Consider the following 24,829-nt stretch of genomic DNA (forward strand, 5'->3'; position numbering starts at 1 on the left):
TTCAGGGTAGTACTATTGTGGATAATATTTCTTTTTATTTTCCAATTTTTTTCCAAGTAGTAGTAATTCATTTTTTTTCGTTTTCTTTTCTATGAGCTTGTTTTAGTTACACAGAAAATTGACTCATTTTGACATAATTGTAAAAGTATGAAGTATAATTTGTTCTAATTCATCTTCCAGTACTTCCTCTTTCCCTAACCTTCTCCCTCCCCTGTTCCCTTCCTTCTACTCTACTGATCTTTCTGCTATTTACTTTTATATATATATATATATATATATATATATATATATATATATATATATATATATAATCAGACAAAAATGATTTAAAATTCCCTGTAAATCAAAGTGGGAAATACGTATGTATAATAATCTAAGAACATCAAACTCCAAGGTCATGTTTTCTCCTTGAATCATACCAGAAACTAAAAGCTATATGTAATTGAGTCACAATACTTAACAATTCTCCAGAACCACTTTCTTGGGTATTCAGGGCTATGTTCTCAACTTTTACCAAAAGATTATTTAAAAATAGACTATTTCCACTGGTGAACAAAGATACTGAGGAGAGTGAAGTCCTATGTGAGACATACATTTAAAAAAATAAGGCAAAGAAGGGGGACTGACTTATGTTATCATCCTAATAATAAAATCTATGTAGCTGACAAATTTTTGGAGAGGTAGGTAGCTCTTAAAGACTATAAGCCATTTCTTAAACACCCACAGCATAATAATTATATTAGCTGACTTTTGGACACTTCGATATTTTCATTTCTTAGTTTTCCTTTATTAGCATTGACTTTGTTCTGATATATCATTTTTTGTTAATTATATATTATTCATTTTAACATTTTTAATGAAAATTTTATTCTTTCAAGTTTTCTTAAACCCCTTACGGAAGAAGCTAGAAGCTGAATAGAAAAAAAGCATGGGTCAAAAAACTGTAGTTTGGCACTCTGTTTCCTGTAGGTCCTTAAAATAAGAATTATTTTATATTTGTTAAGAATTGCAAAAAGTGCATGCATGCATACATACATTCATACAATATAAAGACAAAAATACAACACAGATTTAAGTAACCCACAAAGTCTAAAATATTTACAGAACAAGTTTGCCAACCCCTGGATTAGACAGATGGTTGGAAAGCCTGTCTGCTACATCTTTGGACTCTCTCAAAATCCTCTACGATGGGAATGGGTACTTGTATACAAATTTCCCTCTCTTTTTTTCTTTTTTAAAACAGAAATTGAACCCATTGTTGCTTAATCACTGAACCACATCCCTAGCTCTTTTTTTTTTTTTTTTTTTGGTACAGCCTAACTTAGTTGCTGAGGCTGTCCTGGAACTTGTGATCCTCCTGCCTCAGCCTCTCATGTTGCTGGGATTACAGGCCTGCTCCTCCAAGTTTGGCCTTAAATTCCTCTCAGTACAGCACATAGTCTTACATTAATAATCTTCTCTCTGTTATTATCACTTTATTCAAACATCTCTTTAAGATGTGAACTCTTAAACATACCATGCACACCTCTTATCTTTCTACTCTGTGCATATAAGTCATTCCACTTGGAATTTTTTTCAACCTTTCCTCTACTACTTCCTGAACTCCCTGGCAATCTCAGCCTTTGTGAATGCCAAACGATTGGATTTCATGTAGCACTCACACCCTGTAATGTGACATTTACAATACTCTGTCACTAATACTAACTTTATCAGTTTGTATACATGTCTTGTACCACAAAGAGACTGTGAATCACTTAGGGGAAGGGATGACATTTTATGTCTCTTGGTAGTTTCCAATATACCTCCATACTTTGCAAGCTTTTGTAAAGCGGTATTTCTTAAAAGTGTGTGGAATTGTATATATGAGCATGTTAGGAATACAAATTTTTGAGCTTTCCTTAAAAGACACCCAAATATAACCTGTGGGACTTGAGAATTGATATTTTCTAACATGCACCAGGAATAATTTTCAGTTATATTAAAGTTTGAGAAAGATGAAAATGTATTTACTGATTCACTAAAGGCAAACTATGTTAGTATACAGCAAACCACCAGACTCAAGGATCTATGATAAAGAGTGTGCCCATCCTAAGACTGATCATTCATTACTCTCAAACATGACACAGAACTCTGTGTTGGTGGGTCTTCACAGTCACCTTCTAGCTTCTGCAGGACATTCATCCATCGAGGAGCAGCCAGGGTGTCTACCACAAAGAGAAGTTGAAGACCTCTGAGGTGCACTTTCCCCCCACCCACCTGCCCTGTTCTCTTGAATTTTAGTATTTAGAGGAGTTTACAGAATGTAGTTTATATTCTAATCCACCTAAGTCCGCGACAAATAAATCAGAACTCCCATGGGAATCTTGTAATAAGCCTGATGAAAAGGCAAAAAGATTTCTGAATCTCCATTACAAACCAGCATTCATTATGGCCTCAGGATAACGCTACTAGGTTACAGAAAAACCATTTATGTTCTCAGTGTTTCCCCAAAACCAAAAGCCACAACATGAAGTAGTCCAAAGTTTGGGTAAAATAATAGTTGATAGTCTAATTACTTTTTCTTTTTTTTTTAAGTTAAATTTACTTTAGTTATTTTAAGGGCTATTTTCATTTTATGTAAAGGTTGTCATACTCCTTTTTTCCCCTAAGAAACAAACAAAACCCTTAGATATTTTTTTTTCTGTTGTTTTAAATATTCTATTTTTTTTATTCCTCATTACAGGGTTTTCTTGGATTTTTGAGAAAAGATTGTAGGTAATATGCTCCATAGATGTATTTTAATTATTAAAATTTGACATTATATAATAAATCTCATCAGATCTTATACAAATTATATGGAAAATACAAAAGCAATTTAGATTATAAAGCAAACTTTTTCCCAAAATAATGCATAATTTATTTTCTAACAAACCACAAACTTATAGTTGATCAGAGTGCTAGCAAGAATAATTTTTTTTCCAAGAAAGGCAAAGTACCAATGCCTTTTATAGCATAATTCTAAAGCAAGCATGCTTTATGTATAATTAAAGCATATTTCAAACTAGAATAATTTCATAGCTATAGTTTTTGAATGTCACATATGATCACAACATTCATTTTTTGCGTGGAATAGAGTGAAAACATAGAATAGATGTCTTAGTTATTTCCTTCACATTTAAATACATCTTGATAATCAAAGGCTTTGCATAAAAATTTCAACATAAGATTTTATGCTCAAAGATATTTAATTGGCTCTACAATTAGTTTTTTTTAAGTTTCTTTATTGAAATATCATTGACAAATTATAAATTTATATAAAGTGTATCCTTTGATAAGATTTGACATTTGTATGTACCTGTGATTCTAGTTCAAAAATCAAAATAAGGAACATATCCAAAACTATTTTCTAAAGGAGCATTCTATTTCTGTAGAGCACTGAAAAACTAGCTAGTGAAAGATGGGTATGCTTAGTTTCAGTTCTCATTGTGATTAACATGGAGCTTTATACTTATAGCAATACCATTCATTGATAATCTAATGACAAGCTAATGCCCCTTGCAGTTCACAGTCTTGGTGATCTGCATTCAGGTCACTTACCTTCCAGATGCCTGTTCCTATCATCATTGTTTTTTCTTTCATTTATTCATACAACATTAACTGAGCAAATATTTACAATCTGAGAATATAATTAAGCTCAACTTGAAATATATCTGTTGAACTCTTCTTTATTGGATTTTCTCTTCCTTTCTCTGAGGACTTGCCTTTCCTGGAACCCCTGGTAATTTTAGTTAGCAAATCAGTCCTTACACATATTCCTAACCTGGGGTCATGTGCTTTCAGCAGATCACTATAATCTGACCTTGTCTTCCTAACTTCTGCCACACACTCATATTCTGTTTATGGATAACAGAGGACAGTGAACGAATTCATGCATTAGTTGCAGAGTTTAATTACACCTTAAAGTCATCATCCTTCAGGTCCGGGTGGTTTTTAAAGCTGCCATGTACATGTGGCACTGCTTAACTAATAGCAAAACTATCAAGCACCATATGGATATGTTGGGTTAGAATGAACATCATTCTTCTGCTTTTCAAATCTTGCCATCATGCACTAAAGGAGCCATGCACAAAGCCATATTTGTTTGCTTATAAATTTGAATCTTTGATTTAAAACATGCCCATGAAATAACACAAAATGTCTCTATTTCATTTTCCACAGGGCTGCCTTAAAAATAAAAAAGTGTTGATGTGACTTCTGTTTAATACTACAGATCTTTAATTCCTTCATGGATTTCTTCTGCAACATAATTTTCTTAATGATTTCAATAAATTTCATTAGCTTTTTGGCAGGCTTATAACATTATTGCCTCTTTTGACCTTGCAGTCAACTAAAATCGTTAATTCTTTTTCACCTAAACTTCTCTTAGGAAATATTTTTGCCAATTTTATCATTGCCATTTTCTTTTCTTATTGCCAGAGAAAAGGTTGGCCTTTATGTCTGTCCAATTTATTTGCATTAATTCAGACATTAGCTTCCTTCTACTGACAGTAAAGCCTTGAGTATTCAAACATAACAAATTTTATCTTCTTAATCAAGAACTACATGCTTCCACATAAAAATATGTTTAAAAGTGTGGCCTGAAATTAATAATACTAAAACTTTATTGAATCTATGTATGTTTTATATTCATAGGGAATAATTCAATAAATTTAAAATATTTTTACATTGTTAATCCATTTTATAGAAATAAACAATGAGGAAGATTCTATTTTGTTCCTTTGCTTTGTTAATGTAAGAAAAAGAATTACCAGTAGAGGAAATTACATACCATATTACAATTCAAAAAATATGTTCTTACTATATAATGCAGAAAAAATATAGATAAAATGCTAGCAAAAATTAAAACCAGGCATATAAAATATACTGGGATATTCTTAACACTTCTTTTTAGCAAGTAGTTAATATTAACAGAATCCTTAATTAAACATAATAAGAAACACATTTTATCTTATTTCTTGGTTTAAATTCCTTCTATTCACAAAAACTCAACATTTACAAAAGTAGTTTTTTACAAAAATGATTATTTTCAAGTTTATACCTTTTCTTTAAAATTTCTGTTAGTAGACTAATGAAGAAAGCAGTGGTTTTTATTTTCTATTAGATACCATTCTTAAACAAAATGTGATTCTACTGAAGTGAAATACATCAGTCATTGCAATGTATTAGAGATACATAATTCATTTTCTTCAATGAGACCTCAATTACAATAACCAAGCTTAATCAGATAATTAAAATTGGTTAGTTTCTTGAATATTTGTTATCTATATGTAATTTCTATTGTTAATATCATTAAGTAAATCAGATTAATAAGATTAGAATTTTAAGCACTACATATGTGTAATTTTCTGTATTTCAAATCATCCAGCATGAACTTCATTTTTCTTTTGCTACTTAATAATGGTTTAATATGAAATTGTTAAACTACCTGTATCTTTCCTGCAATTACTGCTATGTCATTTTTGTCCCACAGGTACAAAAAAAATACAAAATTATTTTTACATTTTCTCTTTTATGTTTCTCATTATTTTTAGACTCTTTAATAAAATTAAAATGTCCACATGAAAGTATGACACTCTCTTTTGATGTTTTGAATGATTTTATATTTCTATATACAATGCTATGACACTATTTAAGCATAAGATACAAAGCAGTATCAATTTTTGTATGCCTGTTATTAAGCTATAGCACACAGTATAATATTACTCATATGCAAAATATCTGGCCCATTTTCATCTCTGTATATATTAATATAGTAGTATGTATCTTGGTTCATTTTGTATTGATATTAACAAAATATCTGAGACTGGATAATTTATAAAGAAGTTTTTTTCATTCAGCTTCTGATGGTTACAGGGTTCAAACTAGTGAGGGCTGACATGCAGCAACATTATGGGAAAGGGGATTGGGTGCATGCAGATGGGCCAAAAACTGAAATGGCCTTACCTTATAAAAACCCACTGTCCCAAGTGAATCTAGTAACACTGACTCGCTCATTTATGAGGGTAGAGTCCCACGACCTAAGTACCCTCTTCTAGGCTCTACCTTTTACAGATCACATTATCTTTGCACCACCACACCGGGACCAAGCTTCCATTACATGACCCTTTGGCTGACAAACCACATCAAACCATACCAGTGTTTACTTGGTTTATGTGGGATTTTCTGTTTATCTTCTTTTTCTCTAATAGGATATACACCATGTATCATCTCTCAATTTATGGTTTTAATATAAAAAAGTCACTAGGGGACTGCTCTGGAAATATATTTCTTGTTCTATCCCCCTTTCTCTTTCTCTCTCAGGCTCCTGGCTACCAGTAGCTGAGTAGATTTCCTCCACTTTACCCTTACACTAGATGTTTCTGCTCTGGAACCAGCCAATGACATCTGAAACTGTGAGCCAAAATAAATCCTTCTTCCTTTAAGTTATTCATGTGAGGTATTTTGGTCACAGTGATGAAAAGATGACTAGCACACAATTCATCTGTTGTATCTTCTCTAAAAATGATACTCTACCATTAGTGAGCCCTCAAAACTGTCTGATGATTCTACATGATCTTGAAGATAACTGTGATTTTATCCTTCAGTAGAGTGTTAACCTTACTAGGCCATAATTAACCCAAATCTCATCTTGAAAGAATAAGATTGGGGCTGGGGATGTGGCTCAAGTGATAGCGTGCTCGCCTGGCATGCGTGAGGCACTGGGTTCGATTCTCAGCACCACATAAAAATAAAATAAAGATGTTGTGTCCACTGGGAAAAAAAAAGAAAGAATAAGATTTGCATGGCATAGTATGCTCTTCGTTTTTTTTATATAACTACATAATGACAAAAACAAATACTTTAGCTAGAAAACTCTACTTCAAAATTATATATGAAAATATTTTACCAGAAATTTAAACTCACTCTCATATGCATCAATTTATTTTAATTGAACCATGCATCTGCTAACAACCATAAGATAAAACTGAGTTCATAGGGAGATAAAATTGTGGCTGCCATTCAAGAATTTCCAAGCATTTTCTATTTTTTTTTTCCTAATTTTCGGTCCCTCAGAAATGTATGGGGTAGACAAAAACAACAAAAAATCTATTTGTAAACATTCAGATATGCTTAAAAAGGAATAAAATATTCATGTAATTATTTTTATAGTAGATACAGTTAATAAGATTATGTCAAACAAAATAATCTGTTGTATAATTAAATTATTTAATATCAATAGATAGAAAAGAAATGACATCTAGGAACCAGGAATGTTTTATTAGTTAGTTTCTAATAAATTGAGATTGCTAGAATTATAGAGGAAGATAAAATTAAATAGAGATTATATTATGTTCAACAAATAAATATCACATTGGGTGAGAACCCAAACCGTGCATTATAATTATTGTGTTTTCTCAGGAATAAATGCCCAGTTCCAATTTTCTTTTTGAAGGAAAAAGTGCAAATACAACACTTCCTATATGAGAGGAAGAACTATGACAAATTTTCCATAATCCTATAAAGATATTGTTCCTTGTTTAATGAAAGTACACTTATTCAAATCATACTATTGTTCCAAATAGCTATAATCAGACATTCTGAAATGCATGAGCCCGGGACTGAAAGATTTCTCATCTTAGTTTGGAATATAGATTCATATCAACCTTGAAAGAATCAAAAGAAGAAACTCTCAAGCAAAGTGATCCTAATACATTTCCATTTAAACCACAAAACTACTTTTATTCAGGTACTCCAGAGTATTAAAACCTTCCATAGCTTCTGATTAAGAAATGCTTCAAAAATTTTTTAGCAGATAAGTGCTTTTCTCCTCATGAGCATCAAGTCACTTACTCACGGTGATTATATTCAGCTAGATGCATTCATCTTACTAATTAAGCATTTCAAAGCACACCCTATATTAATCCAAGTTGTTTGTTGAATTATGTTAAAAAGTGAGATTCATTTCTTAATTTTGATTATTAAAAAAGAACTTCAGAAATGCTATTTCACTGTTATTATGGAGTTTAGTAACCCTGAAATAGCATATTTAATGAAGTTTTTAAAATCAAAATGCATAGCCAATAAATGTAAAAGCCTTTTATTGCACATAAATTACTATGATTAATAAAAGTGCCTCTAATTACTAAAAGAGCATCTTTATTTCCAAACATTTGTTTTCCATATTGAAAATAGTTCTGTACAGACATAGTTTCCTATGTAACTTTGTTTATCCATAGGAAATTTACTGAAAAGATATTTGAGAACCTATTGAATATGAAAATTTGAAGTTAAAAGAAAAGTTCTCCAAATAACGTTTGTGGTCTCAACAAGTAGACAGAAAAGAGAAAATAGTACTACTTAGATGTGGAATCATGGCATTAAATTACATGAACATGATCATCAATGAAATTAATAATATGCATCTCAATAATAAGACTTCATTTAGGAATAAAAATATTCTTTTGAATGTGTACTGATTGATTCATGGACGTTTATACATATTTGTTTCTGTATTCTTATTTATAGCATTTCTTGAAGGTAGTTATTTTTTCTTACTCTGCTTTCTGAGGGTTAGTATATTTGGGTTTGTTTTTTTATTGTCTGTTTCACAACTGTTTCTCTTATTTTTCTTTCTCTCTTTTATCTTGATAACAGCCAAATTCTATTGTTCTTTCACTCTTCCTTTTTTACTTCTATTTTTCCTCCATCCTTCTGCATCTGTCTTATTCACCTTTTGAAATTACAAACTCTTTTCTATCCCCTAATTTCTTCTTCTTCTTCTTTTTTTTCCCTTTTAATTAACTCTATTCTTTTTTTTGCTGGGGGCAGTGTACTGAGGATTGAACTTGGGCATTTGACCACTAAGCCACATGCCCCACACTATTTCATATTTTATATAGAGACAGTGTCTCACTGAATTGCTTAGCACCTCGCCATTACTGAGGGTGGCTTTGAACTCTAGATCCTCTTGCCTCGGCCTCCCAAGCTGCTGGGATTACAGGCATGCACCACTGCACCCAGCTAAATAACTATTCTTAACTTATCATCAATTGGTTTATAAAATGCCAGACCCCACCACTAATGCTATAGCAACAATTAATACAGTAGAAGTCATAGATAACATCTACTATTTTATTTTATTTTTTTTAAATTTTTATTGTTGGTTGTTCAAAACATTACATAGTTCTTGATATATCATATTTCACACTTTGATTCAAGTGGGTTATGAACTCCCATTTTTACCCCGTATACAGATTGCAGAATCATATCGGTTACACATCCACTGATTTACATATTGCCATACTAGTGTCTGTTGTATTCTGCTGCCTTTCCTATCCTCTACTATCCCCCCTCCCCTTCCCTCCCCTCCCCTCTGCTCTCTCTACCCCATCTACTGTAATTCATTTCTCCCCCTTGTTTTTTTTTCCCTTTCCCCTCACTTCCTCTTGTTTGTAATTTTGTATAACCCTGAGGGTCTCCTTCCCTGACATAATTCATGATTACTTACTGTCTTTACTGATAGAAATTGTTGATCCCACCATTTCTGTTTATTGTGCAAATTAATATTGCAGATGTCAAAATAGGAACTAAGTACTTAATTTAGTACATATATTGTATGCATAGGTCATTGCTATTATTTGGCTCCCCCTAATCTGTGAGGCACTGGAAAGCTACAGATTACTAAAAAAAAAAAAAAAAAAGCAAGGGAACAAACCAAATAATAAACAAATCAGAATGAATCAATAGCAGACTCTACGTGCACCACAGTGGAGGAAATGTCAGAGAAGGAATTTTAAAAGTTTATAGTTAAACTTATCTATGAGATAAAAGATGATGTAAGGAGTGAAATCAGAGAGAAAATACAAGAAGTGAAAGATCACTTCAATAAGGAGATAGACATTCTGAAGAGTCAATAGGAAATTCTCAAAACGAAGGAATCAATAAACCAAGTTAATGATTCAATGGAAAGCATCACTAATAGGTTAGGCCATTTGGAAGACAGATTTTCAGACAATGAATACAAAGTACATAATCTTGAAAATAAAGTTGATAATGAAGAAAGGATGTTAATCGACAATGGAATAAAAATACTTAACTATCACTTTAAAACCCTGCCTTTCTAAATTCTTTGGAATTTGACAAAAAATCGACAAAATTCGACATTTTATGTATTTATTATTTAAGCTTTTATGGATTATTTTGTGTTTTATTAAAAAGTGTAAGGCTGGAGATATAGCTCAGTTGGTATAGTGCTTGCCTTGCATGTACAAGGCCCTGGGTTCAATTCCCAGCACCACCAAAAAGAAAAAAAAAAAAGTGTATTACTTTTTCAATCATTTATGTAGTTAGTAAATAGCTAGTTATTTGGATTTCAGCCTGAATACTAATTTCATGTAAGAAACAATATGTACATTTTGAGAAGATTATTGGATAAATGAAAGTTTGTAACTATAAATTACTTTACACTTATTATTCATTTATTAAATTCTGAATAACCCTATATTACAGGGAAGAATTGGTCAAATATTAATTTTAAAACTTATAAAAATGAATCTGTAATATTTAGGACTTCTTTTTCAAAATTCTTTGAAACTTTCATTAATAAATATCACCTGAAGACACATTTCATATATTAGAAATAACTTTGCTTATGGGAAGAATTTTGAGTTTTATTATTATAGTATATACAAAATTTCCATACGATAAAGTTAATTTAGATATTCTTATCCTAATGTAAAATTGAAATGATCAAAATGGTATCGTCCTTCTTCAAATAACATAAGATATAACTTGCATATTCTAGTGTCACAGATAGTATTTGAAAATAAACAAAATGACTTCTTTTACCACTTTAATAAAACAGAGCTTCAGAATTATTCACTATTAGGTGGTATTGGAGTGAAAAATTATAGAATGCTAATTTTGAAGATAAAGTGTACTTGAAATCACAAGCAAGAAAACTTGTCTGCAAAGTCTAAATTACTTATACATTTATAATAAACTTTGAGGTATATCTTCTTCCCTCAGACTATACATGGGATTTTAAATATAAAACAACTTAATATAGAACTATGCAACTAATATGCAGAAAATAAATGTGATTTCCTTTTCCATGGCCTGAAATAAATGTTTATGTTTGGCTATAAGTTACACATATTTTCAAAGGCATAAAAAAAGGTAAAGAAATCTTAGCTTTCAGAAATATTTCTCCTCAGGTAAAAGAGGATTTCTTTCTTTCTTTTTTTCTTTGGTTTTTCTGATTAGTTACACATAACAGGAGAATGCATTTCATTTTATTGTGCACAAATGGAGCACAATCATTTCTCTAAAAGCTCATACAGTAGAAGCTCTGTTGTACACGATGCAGAGATGCACCATTTGTACCTACGGTAATGATGTCTGTCTTATTCCACCATCTTACCTACCCTCTTACTCCCTCTTATAATTCCCATTTTATCACCAACATGGACATGATATTCTTTACTCTAAATCAAAGACACCATTCCTGCACCAAACAAATAAGTTATGGAAGTTCTATTCGTAAATTTTGTCATATGCCCAGCAATATTCATTACTTGTAGTCTTTGCATTGTATAAAATCCTCTTCCTGCTAAGGAGAATTTATAATCCCCTGAGGAAGCCAGACAAGCCTGAGAGAACAAGAGATATATACTCAAATGATCCAAACCAGACCATGGAGAAATTCAGAGGAAAGAAAAGGCAGAGAATTTGAGGTCCAATGATAAGCCCCTGGGATTATGATTCAATTGAACCTACCATGCCATAAATGTCACTGCACACTAAATTAGTCTGTTGTGAGTTTCCAACATACATGGATAAATGACTCACTTTTTGAGCGTTTACTACTACCATCTGCACATTCATACAACCTCTTTGAAATAAACCTTCATATCTACCACTTAATATTTGTTGTCAAAGTATGTTTATATGAGCAAATGCTTCTCAATTTGATATATTCCTAATCTAAATTCCTTTGATAATTACCAATACCGGGTCATGGACATTGATTTCTATTTGTGGCTAAAACTAAGAATGTGGTTCTTCAGTAGAGGTAAGTACCACTGCATTACATTGGAGAAACATCAGTGCATACAGCTATTTCCTCTGCTTTGGAGTGCTGGCAGATGGGCTTCCTCTGAAGCATAAATAATCTGATTCACAGTATGTTTTTTTTTAAGAGCACAGACTTTCTTTACCCATCAGGAGATTGTTGGGATCAATGATTTTTAAAGTCTCACACAATGGAAATTTTATAAAGTACTACAGTGAATATCAATCACATGACTTTGTTGTATGAAATATTTTCTTGCAGATACATCCAAATAAAAGTGACAGAGCTAAGTTTATTATGATTGTATAACATATGCAAAGAAGAATGGGAGAAAAATAAAAGATATTTATTAACAATATTTTCTAGATTCTATTTATTATATAAAACTTCCAAGACACAAATTATTTGAAATGTGACAGTAAATAAATGTGGCAGCTTAAAGTATAAAGACTAAGTTTATGCAGGACATATTTACCCCCAGAGTCTCTGCTATTAGCTTTCCATATAACTATAAAGAGTATACTTCCAAGCTTTGATTAATAAAATTGTAGAATTTTGGCCAGGAAAAAAAAACAAACATTAAAAAACCTAAAAAGGTTAGGGTTTCATGCTAACATTGGGATTGTCATGGATAATGCTCTGTCAGTCACACCTAAATGAAATTCCTTTCCCTACTTCATTACATAGAAATTTCTTACAAGAACAACCACTAGACTTTTTATTTCTTGCATTGGCTTCTTGTGTTGGACAGCATATAAATTACTATCCACGTACAAATGGGCAATATTTTAAATATTCCTCATTATCTAACCTATAAACATTATTTTAATTAATCCTTAAAGCAATCCTGAGAGACACATATGTATTATTACAGATTGAGAAATAGAGACTCACTTTGGTTAGAAGTCTGAAGACAAACCATTCAGTAAGTGACAGGGTCAGAATTTCAACTTAGGTGTATCTGACAAGGCTATGCACCCTTTTCTACCATAACATAATAAGTCTAGTCTGGTTAGAAATGATATTGAACTACAAGTACCAATAGTCCTAATTAGCTTGTACTTTCATGAGTCTTGCCATTTTTCTTAAGAATAACAAATCTAACTACCTATTATCTCTCTTATTCTCTATGAACTCTTCCAAACAATTTACACATATTAATAACCATTAAAATTATTGATTATATTTTTGTTGACCCAGTGCCCAAGTCTGCTAGACATTGAGAATAAAAAGATGAAAGGATTATTATCATACACTCACATTCTCATATGGCTTATCAACAACTAATTTATGTGCATGTATATGTTACTTTTCATTTGAAATAAAGAAAAAATATGGCTGATAAGTGTTTAAAGGCAGAGAAGAATCAAATGGATTCTAGTATTAGTATGTGTGTGTGTGTGTGTGTGTATATATATATACATATATATATATATATATATATATATATATATATATATATATTCATTCCTTCATTCATTAAATACTTTAATGAGCATTTGCTGTTTATCATGTGTGGGGGAATATAATAGGAAGAAACAGAATTTCTTATCTTATGGAGTTGTATTACAATGGAAAGACAGACTATAACAAGTAAATTAATATTTACAAATATACATATAAGAAGATATTTACATAACTACATGTACATATATACTATCAGTTTGCAAACAATTATACAGAAACATAAAGTGGGATAGTATGAAAAGAAAAAAGGTATTTTAGATATCCTAGAATCAGAATAAAAACAAATGATGAAGAATACTAGTAAAATGTTTAATCCTTGGCCATTTGAATGCAAAGATATTCTTTCCTCTGAGTTCAACATTTAAAAACAACTTAGTTTATTAAGAATGGACCAACATCAAACTATGTAATACTCTTTGAAAAAATAGTACATTATGTTTGCCTGGGAATGCAAAGCAGTAGATTTTATATTTGTGAATTTAACGTTGGAGAACCTGAATAAAGATTCTAAATCTATCTGAGAAATCATTATACCTAGGAGCTAAAATATCTCTGCTGTACCATTTTATTTCATCAACTTCTGAGAAAACACTTTTATGAAGATACTAAGCATTACTATGCAATTAAGATAGGTTGTGAAACCAGCTTTAATCTACTTTTCCTAGCTTTATTTTCTTGTTTGTGATAAAGTTCAAAGACATTAAGTCTAGAGTATTAAATTTTAATGCTAGAACTCAGTCTTCACAGTAAAATGTGAGTAGCATTGGCAACTGAACAAAACAGAAAATTCAGACAAGTAAAAAAGCTGTTATATTGCATTCCTTTTCTAAGAAAAAGCATATATTGATTCTTCAAAAGCAAAGTTATGTAATTTAATATTTAGCTCTTATAAAAAATTTTGTTGTATTTGATATTGTTAGAATTAAATCATTCCTTCGAAATTCTATATTGTAATGGACATAACAGGAACAATTATATTCTTGCAGAGTTTAAGGATACAGAACATCTTGATGATTTCTAAACTTGGCTTTGAGTCTCACCTGAATTTATCTCAAGGATACATGGTGTGCTAGTAGCTTCAATATACTATTTTCTGAAGAAACAGCTTACATCAAAGTAAAGGAACATGTAGAAAATATCAGAGCAGGAAAGCTCTTCATTTTGATCAGCATCAGTGAAAATTAAATAATCCTTTTCACATTCTCACCAAATTCAGAAAAGTGAAGCCTTCATTCATATAATGCCAAGAAAGCAGAGACTAGTCGAAAATTTAGGACTGAACTCTTGGTCAAATCCTGAACAGACAAAACTCTGCTTACTGTATGAGATCTGACAGTATCCCTGCTTGAGGTGATAAGGCTGCAGGCATTGTGTACACTTAGCCACTGGCAGCAGAATAAACACTGACAACTTGACAGTTCATCAATTGGAAAGCCATTCACTCTTCTTGAGACATGGAGAAACAGGGAATGGAACCTTAATTTCAGGCATACATCTAGTAAGTCTATACTGCAAAAAACCATCTGCAAGGCAATGTTTCCCCTTGCTAAGTATCTGTGAAAACATTACCACATGTGTTAATGCCTGTATGAATCAACTGCCCTATTTATAAATGGAGCTGCCAATCCCAAAACTATTTAAAAATGTTCTTACAATTACTTGAGAATTGGATTTGGATTTTTATCAATTCAGCAGTTAATTAAAATTACAAATTAGTAGCAAAACATATAAATTATAGAAATAAATATTTAAAAATTAAGAATGTTTAAAAAGTTTTTAAAACAATAATATAAAAAAATTGTGTCAACAATGTAAAAGACACCATGAATAAATATTTGGTGAAAAATAGTACTTTTTACATAATGTCTATAAAAAGCCAGCTCATAGGAGCAGTTCCAACCAGTTTAGGAGCTGGAGCACAGAAACTCAAACAACTAAAATTTCAGGAATTATTTAATATTTCTTAACAATAAAGCAGACTTGATATGGTATATATAAATCACTGTCACCTTACTGGCAGAGAGAATAAATTACAGATTTTGAATTCAGAGCAAGAAGGGTGAAGCAATTACACTGAACCAAAATGTTCTTAGAAGGCTAAATGAAGGGCTCTTCTGCCAAGCATGACATGGTGAACACCTGGAAACCATCCCCTCTTAGAATTACAAATTCAGAAGTCTCTCTCCCCAAAGACTACTTCCTGGCTCTGAAGCTCTCACTTAATCCCTTTTAAAATATAGGCTCTTTAGACACATTAAGGGCTCTATTCTCTTAAGTCTCACTTTCTCTCTATTTTGAGAATTCTCCTATCTTTACTGCTTGCTATTCATGTTCAATTTAGATTTCATGCTTTGCCACTTCAACTGTATCTTGCCAAAATCTGATTTCACTGCCTCATTGTGCTATCAAAAACAACACAAACAAAACGAAAACAACCTGATGAAACCTCAAGCTTACATTAATCCAATCTCATTCAGTCTGCTGATTGTTGCCAAGCAAACATACATAATCATGGAGATTCATGTTATAGTGAGTTTTTGAACCTCATAGGGGTCAAGAGCCCAGCCTGGTGATTCTTCCTTGTATCCTAATCAGTTCTCTGTTGTGTGCCACAGCAACCATTTCAAAACTGAGTCTCCAGCTTTATTATCTCCATATTTTGGTTAATGTTGTTACTAAGATTGAACCCAGGGGTGCTTAACAACCTAGCCACATCCCCAGCCCTTTTTATTTTTTATGTTGAGACAGAATCTTGCTAAGATGCTTAGGGTCTCACTAAGTTGCTGAGGCTGGCCTTGAACTTGCCATGCTCCTGTCTCAGCCCCCCCAAGTTGCTGGGTCTCCAATGTTTTTGAATTTCTTTCCTCCTTAGCAAATTAATCCCATTCTCTACTTTTCCAGGAAAAGATAATATAGTTTAGGCCATTCCTTTAACTTCCAAAAGTGAAGACTTGCTTTCAAATGTACCATTGTTTCTTTATCTGCTCTCTTATCACTCTGGAAAATATGGACCCCCATTCATAAGTACAAATAGTCCATCCAATTCTGGATAAAATCCAATTCTCTTTTTTTCTCCTGGACTTCGATCAATGATCCTATATCTTCATCTATTCCTCTCTCCGGGCTTGGTCTGTGAGCATTCATAATACTCAAGTCTTACATCCTAAAATTTCTCCCTTTCACCATCACAAATTCATTTAATTACTACCCAAATATGTTACCTTCTTCACATTTTTACTTTTCTGTGGTTGCTATTTAAATACATGGCATTAAATACATGGCCACTCCACTGTGATTTCTCCCATTAATTAAAGCTAATTGCAAAAACATTTATTCTATCCTGGATCTGGTTCTTGGATGGTTCATATTACTAACTCATTTAGGTTAAGTAGAGCATAATCTTAGCATCAAATCTAACAGCATGGACAATTTCAGGAAACCCCATTCAAAAATATAAATGAAACAACCTTAAGCAATATGAGAGCAAATCATATAATTTTATGTAAATATAAATATGATATTTTATGTCATGTAAACACAATTTTCATGTAAAATTATGTGTATACCAGGAATGGATTAAATTTCCTTAATCTGGTCGAAGTTATTAAAAAGAAAAAATATTTATGTTCTAGTATAATGTTAACATATTTTTTCTCTCAGACTGATAACAATCCAAAGATACTGCTATCTCCATTTAGCATTTTCTCAGTGGTTCTAGTCAGTATATTAAGATAGGAAAAATAAAAAGTGTAAAATTACAAAAGAAGAGATAAAAACTCTCATTAATTTTAGATGATAAGAAAATTTTCAGTGGACAAAGAAATAACTAGAATTAAAAAGCTGAGCAAGGTAATCAAATATAAAGTCAATATATAACATCAATATTATTTTCATGTCAACAATAAACAGAAAATAAAATTTTAAAAGATTCCATTTTATATTTATATGATATAGTACCACTGAGGAATACAAATTAAACAGACAAAACTCTGCTGCTAACAAGAAGACTGTATCATTAAAAAAAAAAAATACATTGAGGGCTGGGGTTGTACCTCAGTGACAGAGTGCTTGCTTAGCATGTATGAGACACTGGGTTTGATCCTCAGCACCACATATATAATAAAAAAATAAAGGTATATCAACAACTAAAAAAAATAAAATAAATTCATTGAGGAAAAAAAAAGTTACAAATGACTACTACATATCTGTTTATGTGATATTCCAGGCCAAGCAAACTGTCATTATTACTAGGGATGGAAACAGGAGTGATGGGACCTTTTCAGTGATGGAAATGTTTTGTAATCTAATCTGTGTGGAGATCACACTGGTGTATTTCATAAAGCTTTTTATATGTTTGCTATTCTTCACTATAAAACAAAAATTTAAAAATGTATTATGATAGTTTCAACTTAGCATAACTTTTTTGATAAATGTTTATTGACCAGAAGAACAAGTCCTAGCTTCATTTTGTCCAGGTTTTCTGAATCTTACATCAGCCCTGGAAGGAAACACCTACTGAAGAGACACTTACTCTCAATGCATTCAACTCCATATAGTTAGAAATTTATAGTTATCAGCTCTGTATGCAAATTTAATCACCTCAGGTTTATCCCTACCAAAAATACATAAAAATGGCAAATCCAAACTACAGAAAAGCCATTTCTCGTAGGGCTTTTACATTTCTTCTTGAGAAAGTTATTGTCCAAGTATTTCATGAAACATCCTTTATTGGCACTTAGCTGCTTCTTATATGATCTGTAGTATATAACAAGAGTTCATTTCCAATGACTTTTTATACTTATTATACTGCGCACATAGACGGTGCAATACTACAATGTCACATTTTATTGTAGTCTTTCTGTCCTACCATAGAAAATATATCCAAGCTATTATTCTGATTTTGTGCATGTTACAAACTAATAATCAAGCAGCTAGGCATTATATAAATATGAAACTCACACTTTATAAAAATTATCATTATAATGAATGAGCAATAATACCATTTCCCTAGGCAAGCATCAGATATTTTTTCCTTTAAGTTATTCTGAGGCATAAATAAAATTTACTGCTTAATACTTCTGTATTTAAGTACTTAAATACTTAATATTTAAAATCATTTCAATCCCTAATTCTCACATACTTTCTCTCTCACCCTCCCCCCACTTTCTCTTTCAAACTACAATGTGAACTTTAACATGTGCTGTGATCAAATTGTATGGAGAACAGTCAAGCAAATCATGAAAGTCATAGGAAAAAGCATATTTTAAAATGTGTCTGGGCTTACTTTGCGAACACCTCTGCCAAGCTCTTCTCCATAGTTGGTTCCAAGAATTTCAAAGTGGACATTGGGATTACCTCCATTTTCTCCAAATTCTAGCTCTCCAGTCAAACCACTCACTCCACCCTAAAGGAAAGAACAGACAGTGGTATAAAATTTAGTAATACTAAAATATAAAAGGAAGTTCTACAAACTAAACTTCCATCTAGAAAGTAAATATTTCAAGCATAAGTTATTAAAAGACCTTCTAATGTGTATACAACATAAACAAGAATACAATTGAAAGTAATCTTCAAATTCACTTATAGGAAATTTAGTTTCCAAGAGTCAAATGACAATGCAAAATGACATCATGTTATTAAAAGAGAATAAAATTATGGCATTTGCAGGTAAATGGATGGGGTTGGAGAACAGCATGCTAAGGCAAGTAAGCCGAACCCCCAAAACCAAAGGCTGGATGTTCTCTCTGATAAGTGGATGGTGATCCATAATTGGGGAGGGAGTGCTGTGAGGAGAATAGAGGAACTTTGATTGAGCAAAGGGGAGGGAGAGGGGGAGAAAGCATAGGGGCAGGAAAGATGGTGGAATGAGATGAACATCATTACCCTAGGTACATGTATGATGCACATATGGTGGGACTCTACATAGTGTACAACCAGAGAAATGAAAACCTGGGCTCCATTTGTGTACAATGAATCAAAATGCATTTTGCTTTCATGTGTAACTAATTAGAACAAATTGAAAAAAAAAATGACATCATGTTAGAGCTGAGACTCAATTCCAGGTTCAAGTTTTTCCACCTTACCTTGAATCATGGGTGACTACATTTGTTAGAATGCATGATGTTCTGGTGAACACAAAAAGCTACTCTGGAGGTAAATTTTGACAATGCAATATGCTTTACTCCAGCACAATTCCATTTAAATATCATCCAAATTTTATCCCTGGGAATCTCAAAATTCATCTTTTCTTAAAATTATTGGAGGCTTATTTTCCTCCTTCTGTAGACATACTTATGCAATTACAACCAAAATATACTATTTCAAAATCTAGAAGAATTTTGAACATTTTTTTACTATGAAGATAAATGTTTAAGAGATAGATATGTTTGATCTGATTTAAATATTACACAAAGTGTGTTATATATGTGTGGATATACATATACATATATGTATGTACATATATATACACACATATATAAAAAATTGCATGGTACCCATTAATATATACAATTTTATGTTCTTATGTATCAGTTAAGAAATTTCAAATGGTAAAAAAGGTAAATTATGTGTATATACATAATATATAAAATATATACACAAATAGATGTATATGGAAACTAAATTAGGCTTGAAAAGTGCTTTTACTCTTAACCAGCAGTGTTAGCTGTTGAGATTCCTTGGGAACTTCCCAGCTTCATCTTTCATTCAACGTGAGAGATGTTCCTTTCCCCAACAGATGGCAATATAGGTCATACTTCTTTCGCTCTTGTTTACCATTCTTTTCTTTTTTTTTTTTTATTTTTTTATTGTGGGTTGTTCAAAACATTACAAATTTCTTGACATATCATATTCCACACTTTGATTCAAGTGGGTTATGAACTCCCACCTTCACCCCATACACAGATTGCAGAATCACATCAGTTACACATCCATTGATTTACAAATTGCCATACTAGTGTCTGTTGTGCTCCGCTGCCTTTCCCATCCTCCACCCTCCCCCATCCCCACCTCTCCCCTCCCCTCCCCTCCTCTCTCTCTACCCCCTCCACTGTATAACCCTGAGGGTCTCCTTCCATTACCATGCAATTTACCTTCTCTCTCCCTTTCCCTCCCACCTCTCATCCCTGTTAAATGTTAATCTTCTTCTCCTGCTCTTCGTCCCTACTCTGTTCTTAGTTACTCTCCTTATATCAAAGAAGACATTTGGCATTTGTTTTTTAGGGATTGGCTAGCTTCACTTAGCATAATCTGCTCTAATGCCATCCATTTCCCTGTAAATTCTATGATTTTGTCATTTTTTAATGCAGAGTAATACTCCATTGTGTATAAATGCCACATTTTTTTTATCCATTCGTCTATTGAAGGGCATCTAGGTTGGTTCCACAGTCTTGCTATTATGAACTGTGCTGCTATGAACATCGATGTAGCAGTGTCCCTGTAGCATGCTCTTTTTAGGTCTTTAGGGAATAGACCAAGAAGGGGAATCGCTGGGTCAAATGGTGGCTCCATTCCCAGCTTTCCAAGAAATCTCCATACTGCTTTCCAAATTGGCTGCACCAATCTGCAGTCCCACCAGCAATGTACAAGTGTACCCTTTTCCCCACATCCTCGCCAGCACTTGTTGTTGTTTGACTTCCTAATGGCTGCCAATCTTACTGGAGTGAGATGGTATCTTAGGGTGGTTTTGATTTGCATTTCTCTGACAGCTAGAGATGTTGAGCATTTTTTCATGTACTTGTTGATTGACTGTATGTCCTCCTCTGAGAAGTGTCTGTTCAGGTCCTTGGCCCATTTGTTGATTGGGTTGTTTGTTCTCTTATTGTCTAATTTTTTGAGTTCTTTGTATACTCTGGATATTAGGGCTCTATCTGAAGTGTGAGGAGTAAAGATTTGTTCCCAGGGTGTAGGCTCCCTATTTACCTCTCTTATTGTTTCTTTTGCTGAGAAAAAACTTTTTAGTTTGAGTAAGTCCCATTTGTTGATTCTAGTTATTAACTTTTGTGCTATGGGTGTCCTATTGAGGAATTTGGAGCCCGACCCCACCGACTGTAGATCGTAGCCAACTTTTTCGTCTATCAGACAGCGCGTCTCTGATTTGATATCAAGCTCCTTGATCCATTTTGAATTAACTTTTGTGCATGGCGAGAGAAAGGGATTCAGTTTCATTTTGTTGCATATGGATTTCCAGTTTTCCCAGCACCATTTGTTGAAGATGCTATCCTTCCTCCATTGCATGCTTTTAGTCCCTTTATCAAATATAAGATAGTTGTAGTTTTGTGGATTGGTTTCTGTGTCCTCTATTCTGTACCATTGGTCCACCCGCCTGTTTTGGTACCAGTACCATGCTGTTTTTGTTACTATTGCTCTGTAGTATAGTTTGAAGTCTGGTATCACTATACCGCCTGATTCACACTTCTTGCTTAGCATTGTTTTTGCTATTCTGGGTCTTTTATTTTTCCATATGAATTTCATGATTGCTTTCTCTATTTCTACAAGAAATGCCGTTGGGATTTTGATTGGCATTGCATTAAACCTATAGAGAACTTTTGGTAATATCGCCATTTTGATGATGTTAGTTCTGCCTATCCATGAACAGGGTATATTTTTCCATCTTCTAAGATCTTCTTCTATTTCTCTCTTTAGGGTTCTGTAGTTTTCATTGTATAAGTCTTTCACCTCTTTTGTTAGGTTGATTCCCAAGTATTTTATTTTTTTTGAAGATATTTTGAATGGAGTGGTTGTCCTCATTTCCATTTCAGAGGATTTGTCGCTGATATACAGGACTGCCTTTGATTTATGCGTGTTGATTTTATATCCTGCCACTTTGCTGAATTCATTTATTAGCTCTAATAGTTTCTTTGTAGACCCTTTTGGGTCTGCTAGGTATAGAATCATATCATCTGCAAATAGTGATAATTTAAGTTCTTCTTTTCCTATTTTGATGCCTTTAATTTCTTTCGTCTGTCTAATTGCTCTGGCCAGTGTTTCGAGAACTATGTTGAACAGAAGTGGAGAGAGAGGGCATCCCTGTCTTGTTCCAGATTTTAGAGGGAATGCCTTCAGTTTTTCTCCATTCAGAATGATGCTAGCCTGAGGCTTAGCATAGATTGCTTTTACAATATTGAGGTATGTTCCTGTTATCCCTAGTTTTTCTAGAGTTTTGAACATAAAGGGATGCTGTACTTTGTCGAATGCTTTTTCCGCATCTATCGAGATGATCATATGGTTCTTATTTTTAAGTCTATTGATGTGGTGAATAACATTTATTGATTTCCGTATATTGAACCAGCCTTGCATCCCAGGGATGAATCCTACTTGATCATGGTGCACAATTTTTTTGATATGTTTTTGTATCCGAGTGGCCAGAATTTTATTGAGGATTTTTGCATCTAGGTTCATTAGAGATATTGGTCTGTAGTTTTCTTTCTTTGAAGTGTCTTTGTCTGGTTTAGGTATCAGGGTGATGTTGGCCTCATAGAATGAATTTGGAAGTTCTCCCTCTTTTTCTATTTCCTGAAGTAGCTTGAAAAGTATTGGTATTAGTTCCTCTTTAAAGGTTTTGTAAAATTCTGCTGTATACCCATCCGGACCTGGGCTTTTCTTAGTTGGTAGTCTTTTGATGGTTTCTTCTATTTCCTCAATTGATATTGGTCTGTTTAGGTTTTCTATATCCTCCTGACTCAATCTGGGCAAATCATATGACTTAAGAAATTTATCTTTGCCTTCACTATCTTCTAATTTATTGGAGTATAAGGATTCAAAATAGTTTTTGATTATCTTCTGTATTTCTGAAGTGTCTGTTGTGATATTGCCTTTTTCATCCCGTATGCTAGTAATTTGAGTTCTCTCTCTTCTTCTCTTCGCTAGCATCGCTAAGGGTCTGTCGATTTTGTTTATTTTTTCAAAGAACCAACTTTTAGTTTTGTCAATTTTTTCAATTGTTTCTTTTGTTTCGATTTCATTAATTTCAGCTCTGATTTTAATTATTTCTTGCTTTCTACTTCTTTTGCTGTTGTTTTGCTCTTCTTTTTCAAGGATTTTGAGATGAAGTATGAGATCATTTATTTGTTGGTTTTTTCTTTTTTTAAGGAATGAACTCCAAGCAATGAATTTTCCTCTTAGAACTGCTTTCAATGTGTCCCATAGATTCCGATATGCTGTGTCTGTGTTTTCATTTATCTCTAAGAATTTTTTAATTTCCTCCTTGATGTCTTCTATAACCCATTGATCATTCAGTAACCTATTGTTCATTCTCCAAATGATGTATGCTTTTTCCTTCCTTCTTTTATCGTTGATTTTCAGTTTCATTCCATTATGATCAGATAAGATGCATGGTATTATCTCTACTCCTTTATATTGTCTAAGAGTTGCCCTGTGACATAATATATGATCTATTTTTGAGAAGGATCCATGTGCTGCTGAGAAAAAAGTGTAACTGCTTGATGTTGGGTGGTATACTCTATATATGTCAATTAGGTCTAGGTTATTAATAGTGTTATTGAGTTCTATAGTTTCCTTATTCAACTTTTGTTTGGAAGATCTGTCCAGTGGCGAGAGAGGTGTGTTGAAGTCTCCCATGATTATGGTGTGGTGGTCTATTAGACTCTTGAACTTGAGAAGAGTTTGTTTGACGAACATAGCTGCACCATTGTTTGGGGCATAAATATTTATGATTGTTATGTCTTGTTGGTGTATGGTTCCCTTAAGCAGTATGTAGTGTCCCTCTTTATCTCTTTTGATTAACTTTGGCTTGAAATCTATTTTATTTGATGAGTATGGACACGCCTGCTTGTTTCCGAAGTCCATATGAGTGATATGATTTTTCCCAACCTTTCACCTTCAGCCTATGTATGTCTTTTCCTATCAAATGCGTCTCCTGTAGGCAGCATATTGTTGGGTCTTGTTTTGTGATCCATTCTACTAGCCTGTGTCTCTTAATTGGTGAGTTTAAGCCATTAACATTTAGGGTTATTATTGAGATATGGGTTGTTCTTCCAGCCATATTTGTTTATTTCTGTTACTAAACATGGTTTGTTTTCCTCTTTGATTATTTCCCCCCCCCCTTTACTGTCCTACCTCCCACTGTTGGTTTTCATTGTTATTTTCCATTTCCTCTTCCTGTAATGTTTTGGCGAGGATGTTTTGAAGAGATGGTTTTCTAGCTGCGAATTCTTTAAACTTTTGTTTATCGTGGAAGGTTTTAATTTCATCTTCCATCCTGAAGCTTAATTTCGCTGGATACACAATTCTTGGTTGGAACCCATTTTCTTT

The 24,829-nt window shown here is 32.8% G+C and overlaps 1 protein-coding gene across 1 annotated transcript in view; it reads right to left on the bottom strand.

The window, feature by feature from the left end:
- The window catches only part of Grid2 (glutamate ionotropic receptor delta type subunit 2), a 1,437,644-nt gene that overhangs the window by 512,893 nt on the left and 899,922 nt on the right, over positions 1 to 24,829 (bottom strand). Inside the window, exon 8 of the mRNA XM_046459106.2 lies at positions 18,843 to 18,962. Coding sequence (XP_046315062.1) covers positions 18,843 to 18,962 — 120 coding nt within the window. The remainder of the gene's footprint in view (positions 1 to 18,842; positions 18,963 to 24,829) is intronic.

The sequence above is a fragment of the Marmota monax genome, unplaced genomic scaffold, assembly GCF_021218885.2.
Source record: "Marmota monax isolate L192 unplaced genomic scaffold, Marmota_monax_Labrador192_F-V1.1 WCK01_AAM20220418_F8-fsc00002, whole genome shotgun sequence".
Taxonomy (NCBI): Eukaryota; Metazoa; Chordata; class Mammalia; order Rodentia; family Sciuridae; genus Marmota; species Marmota monax.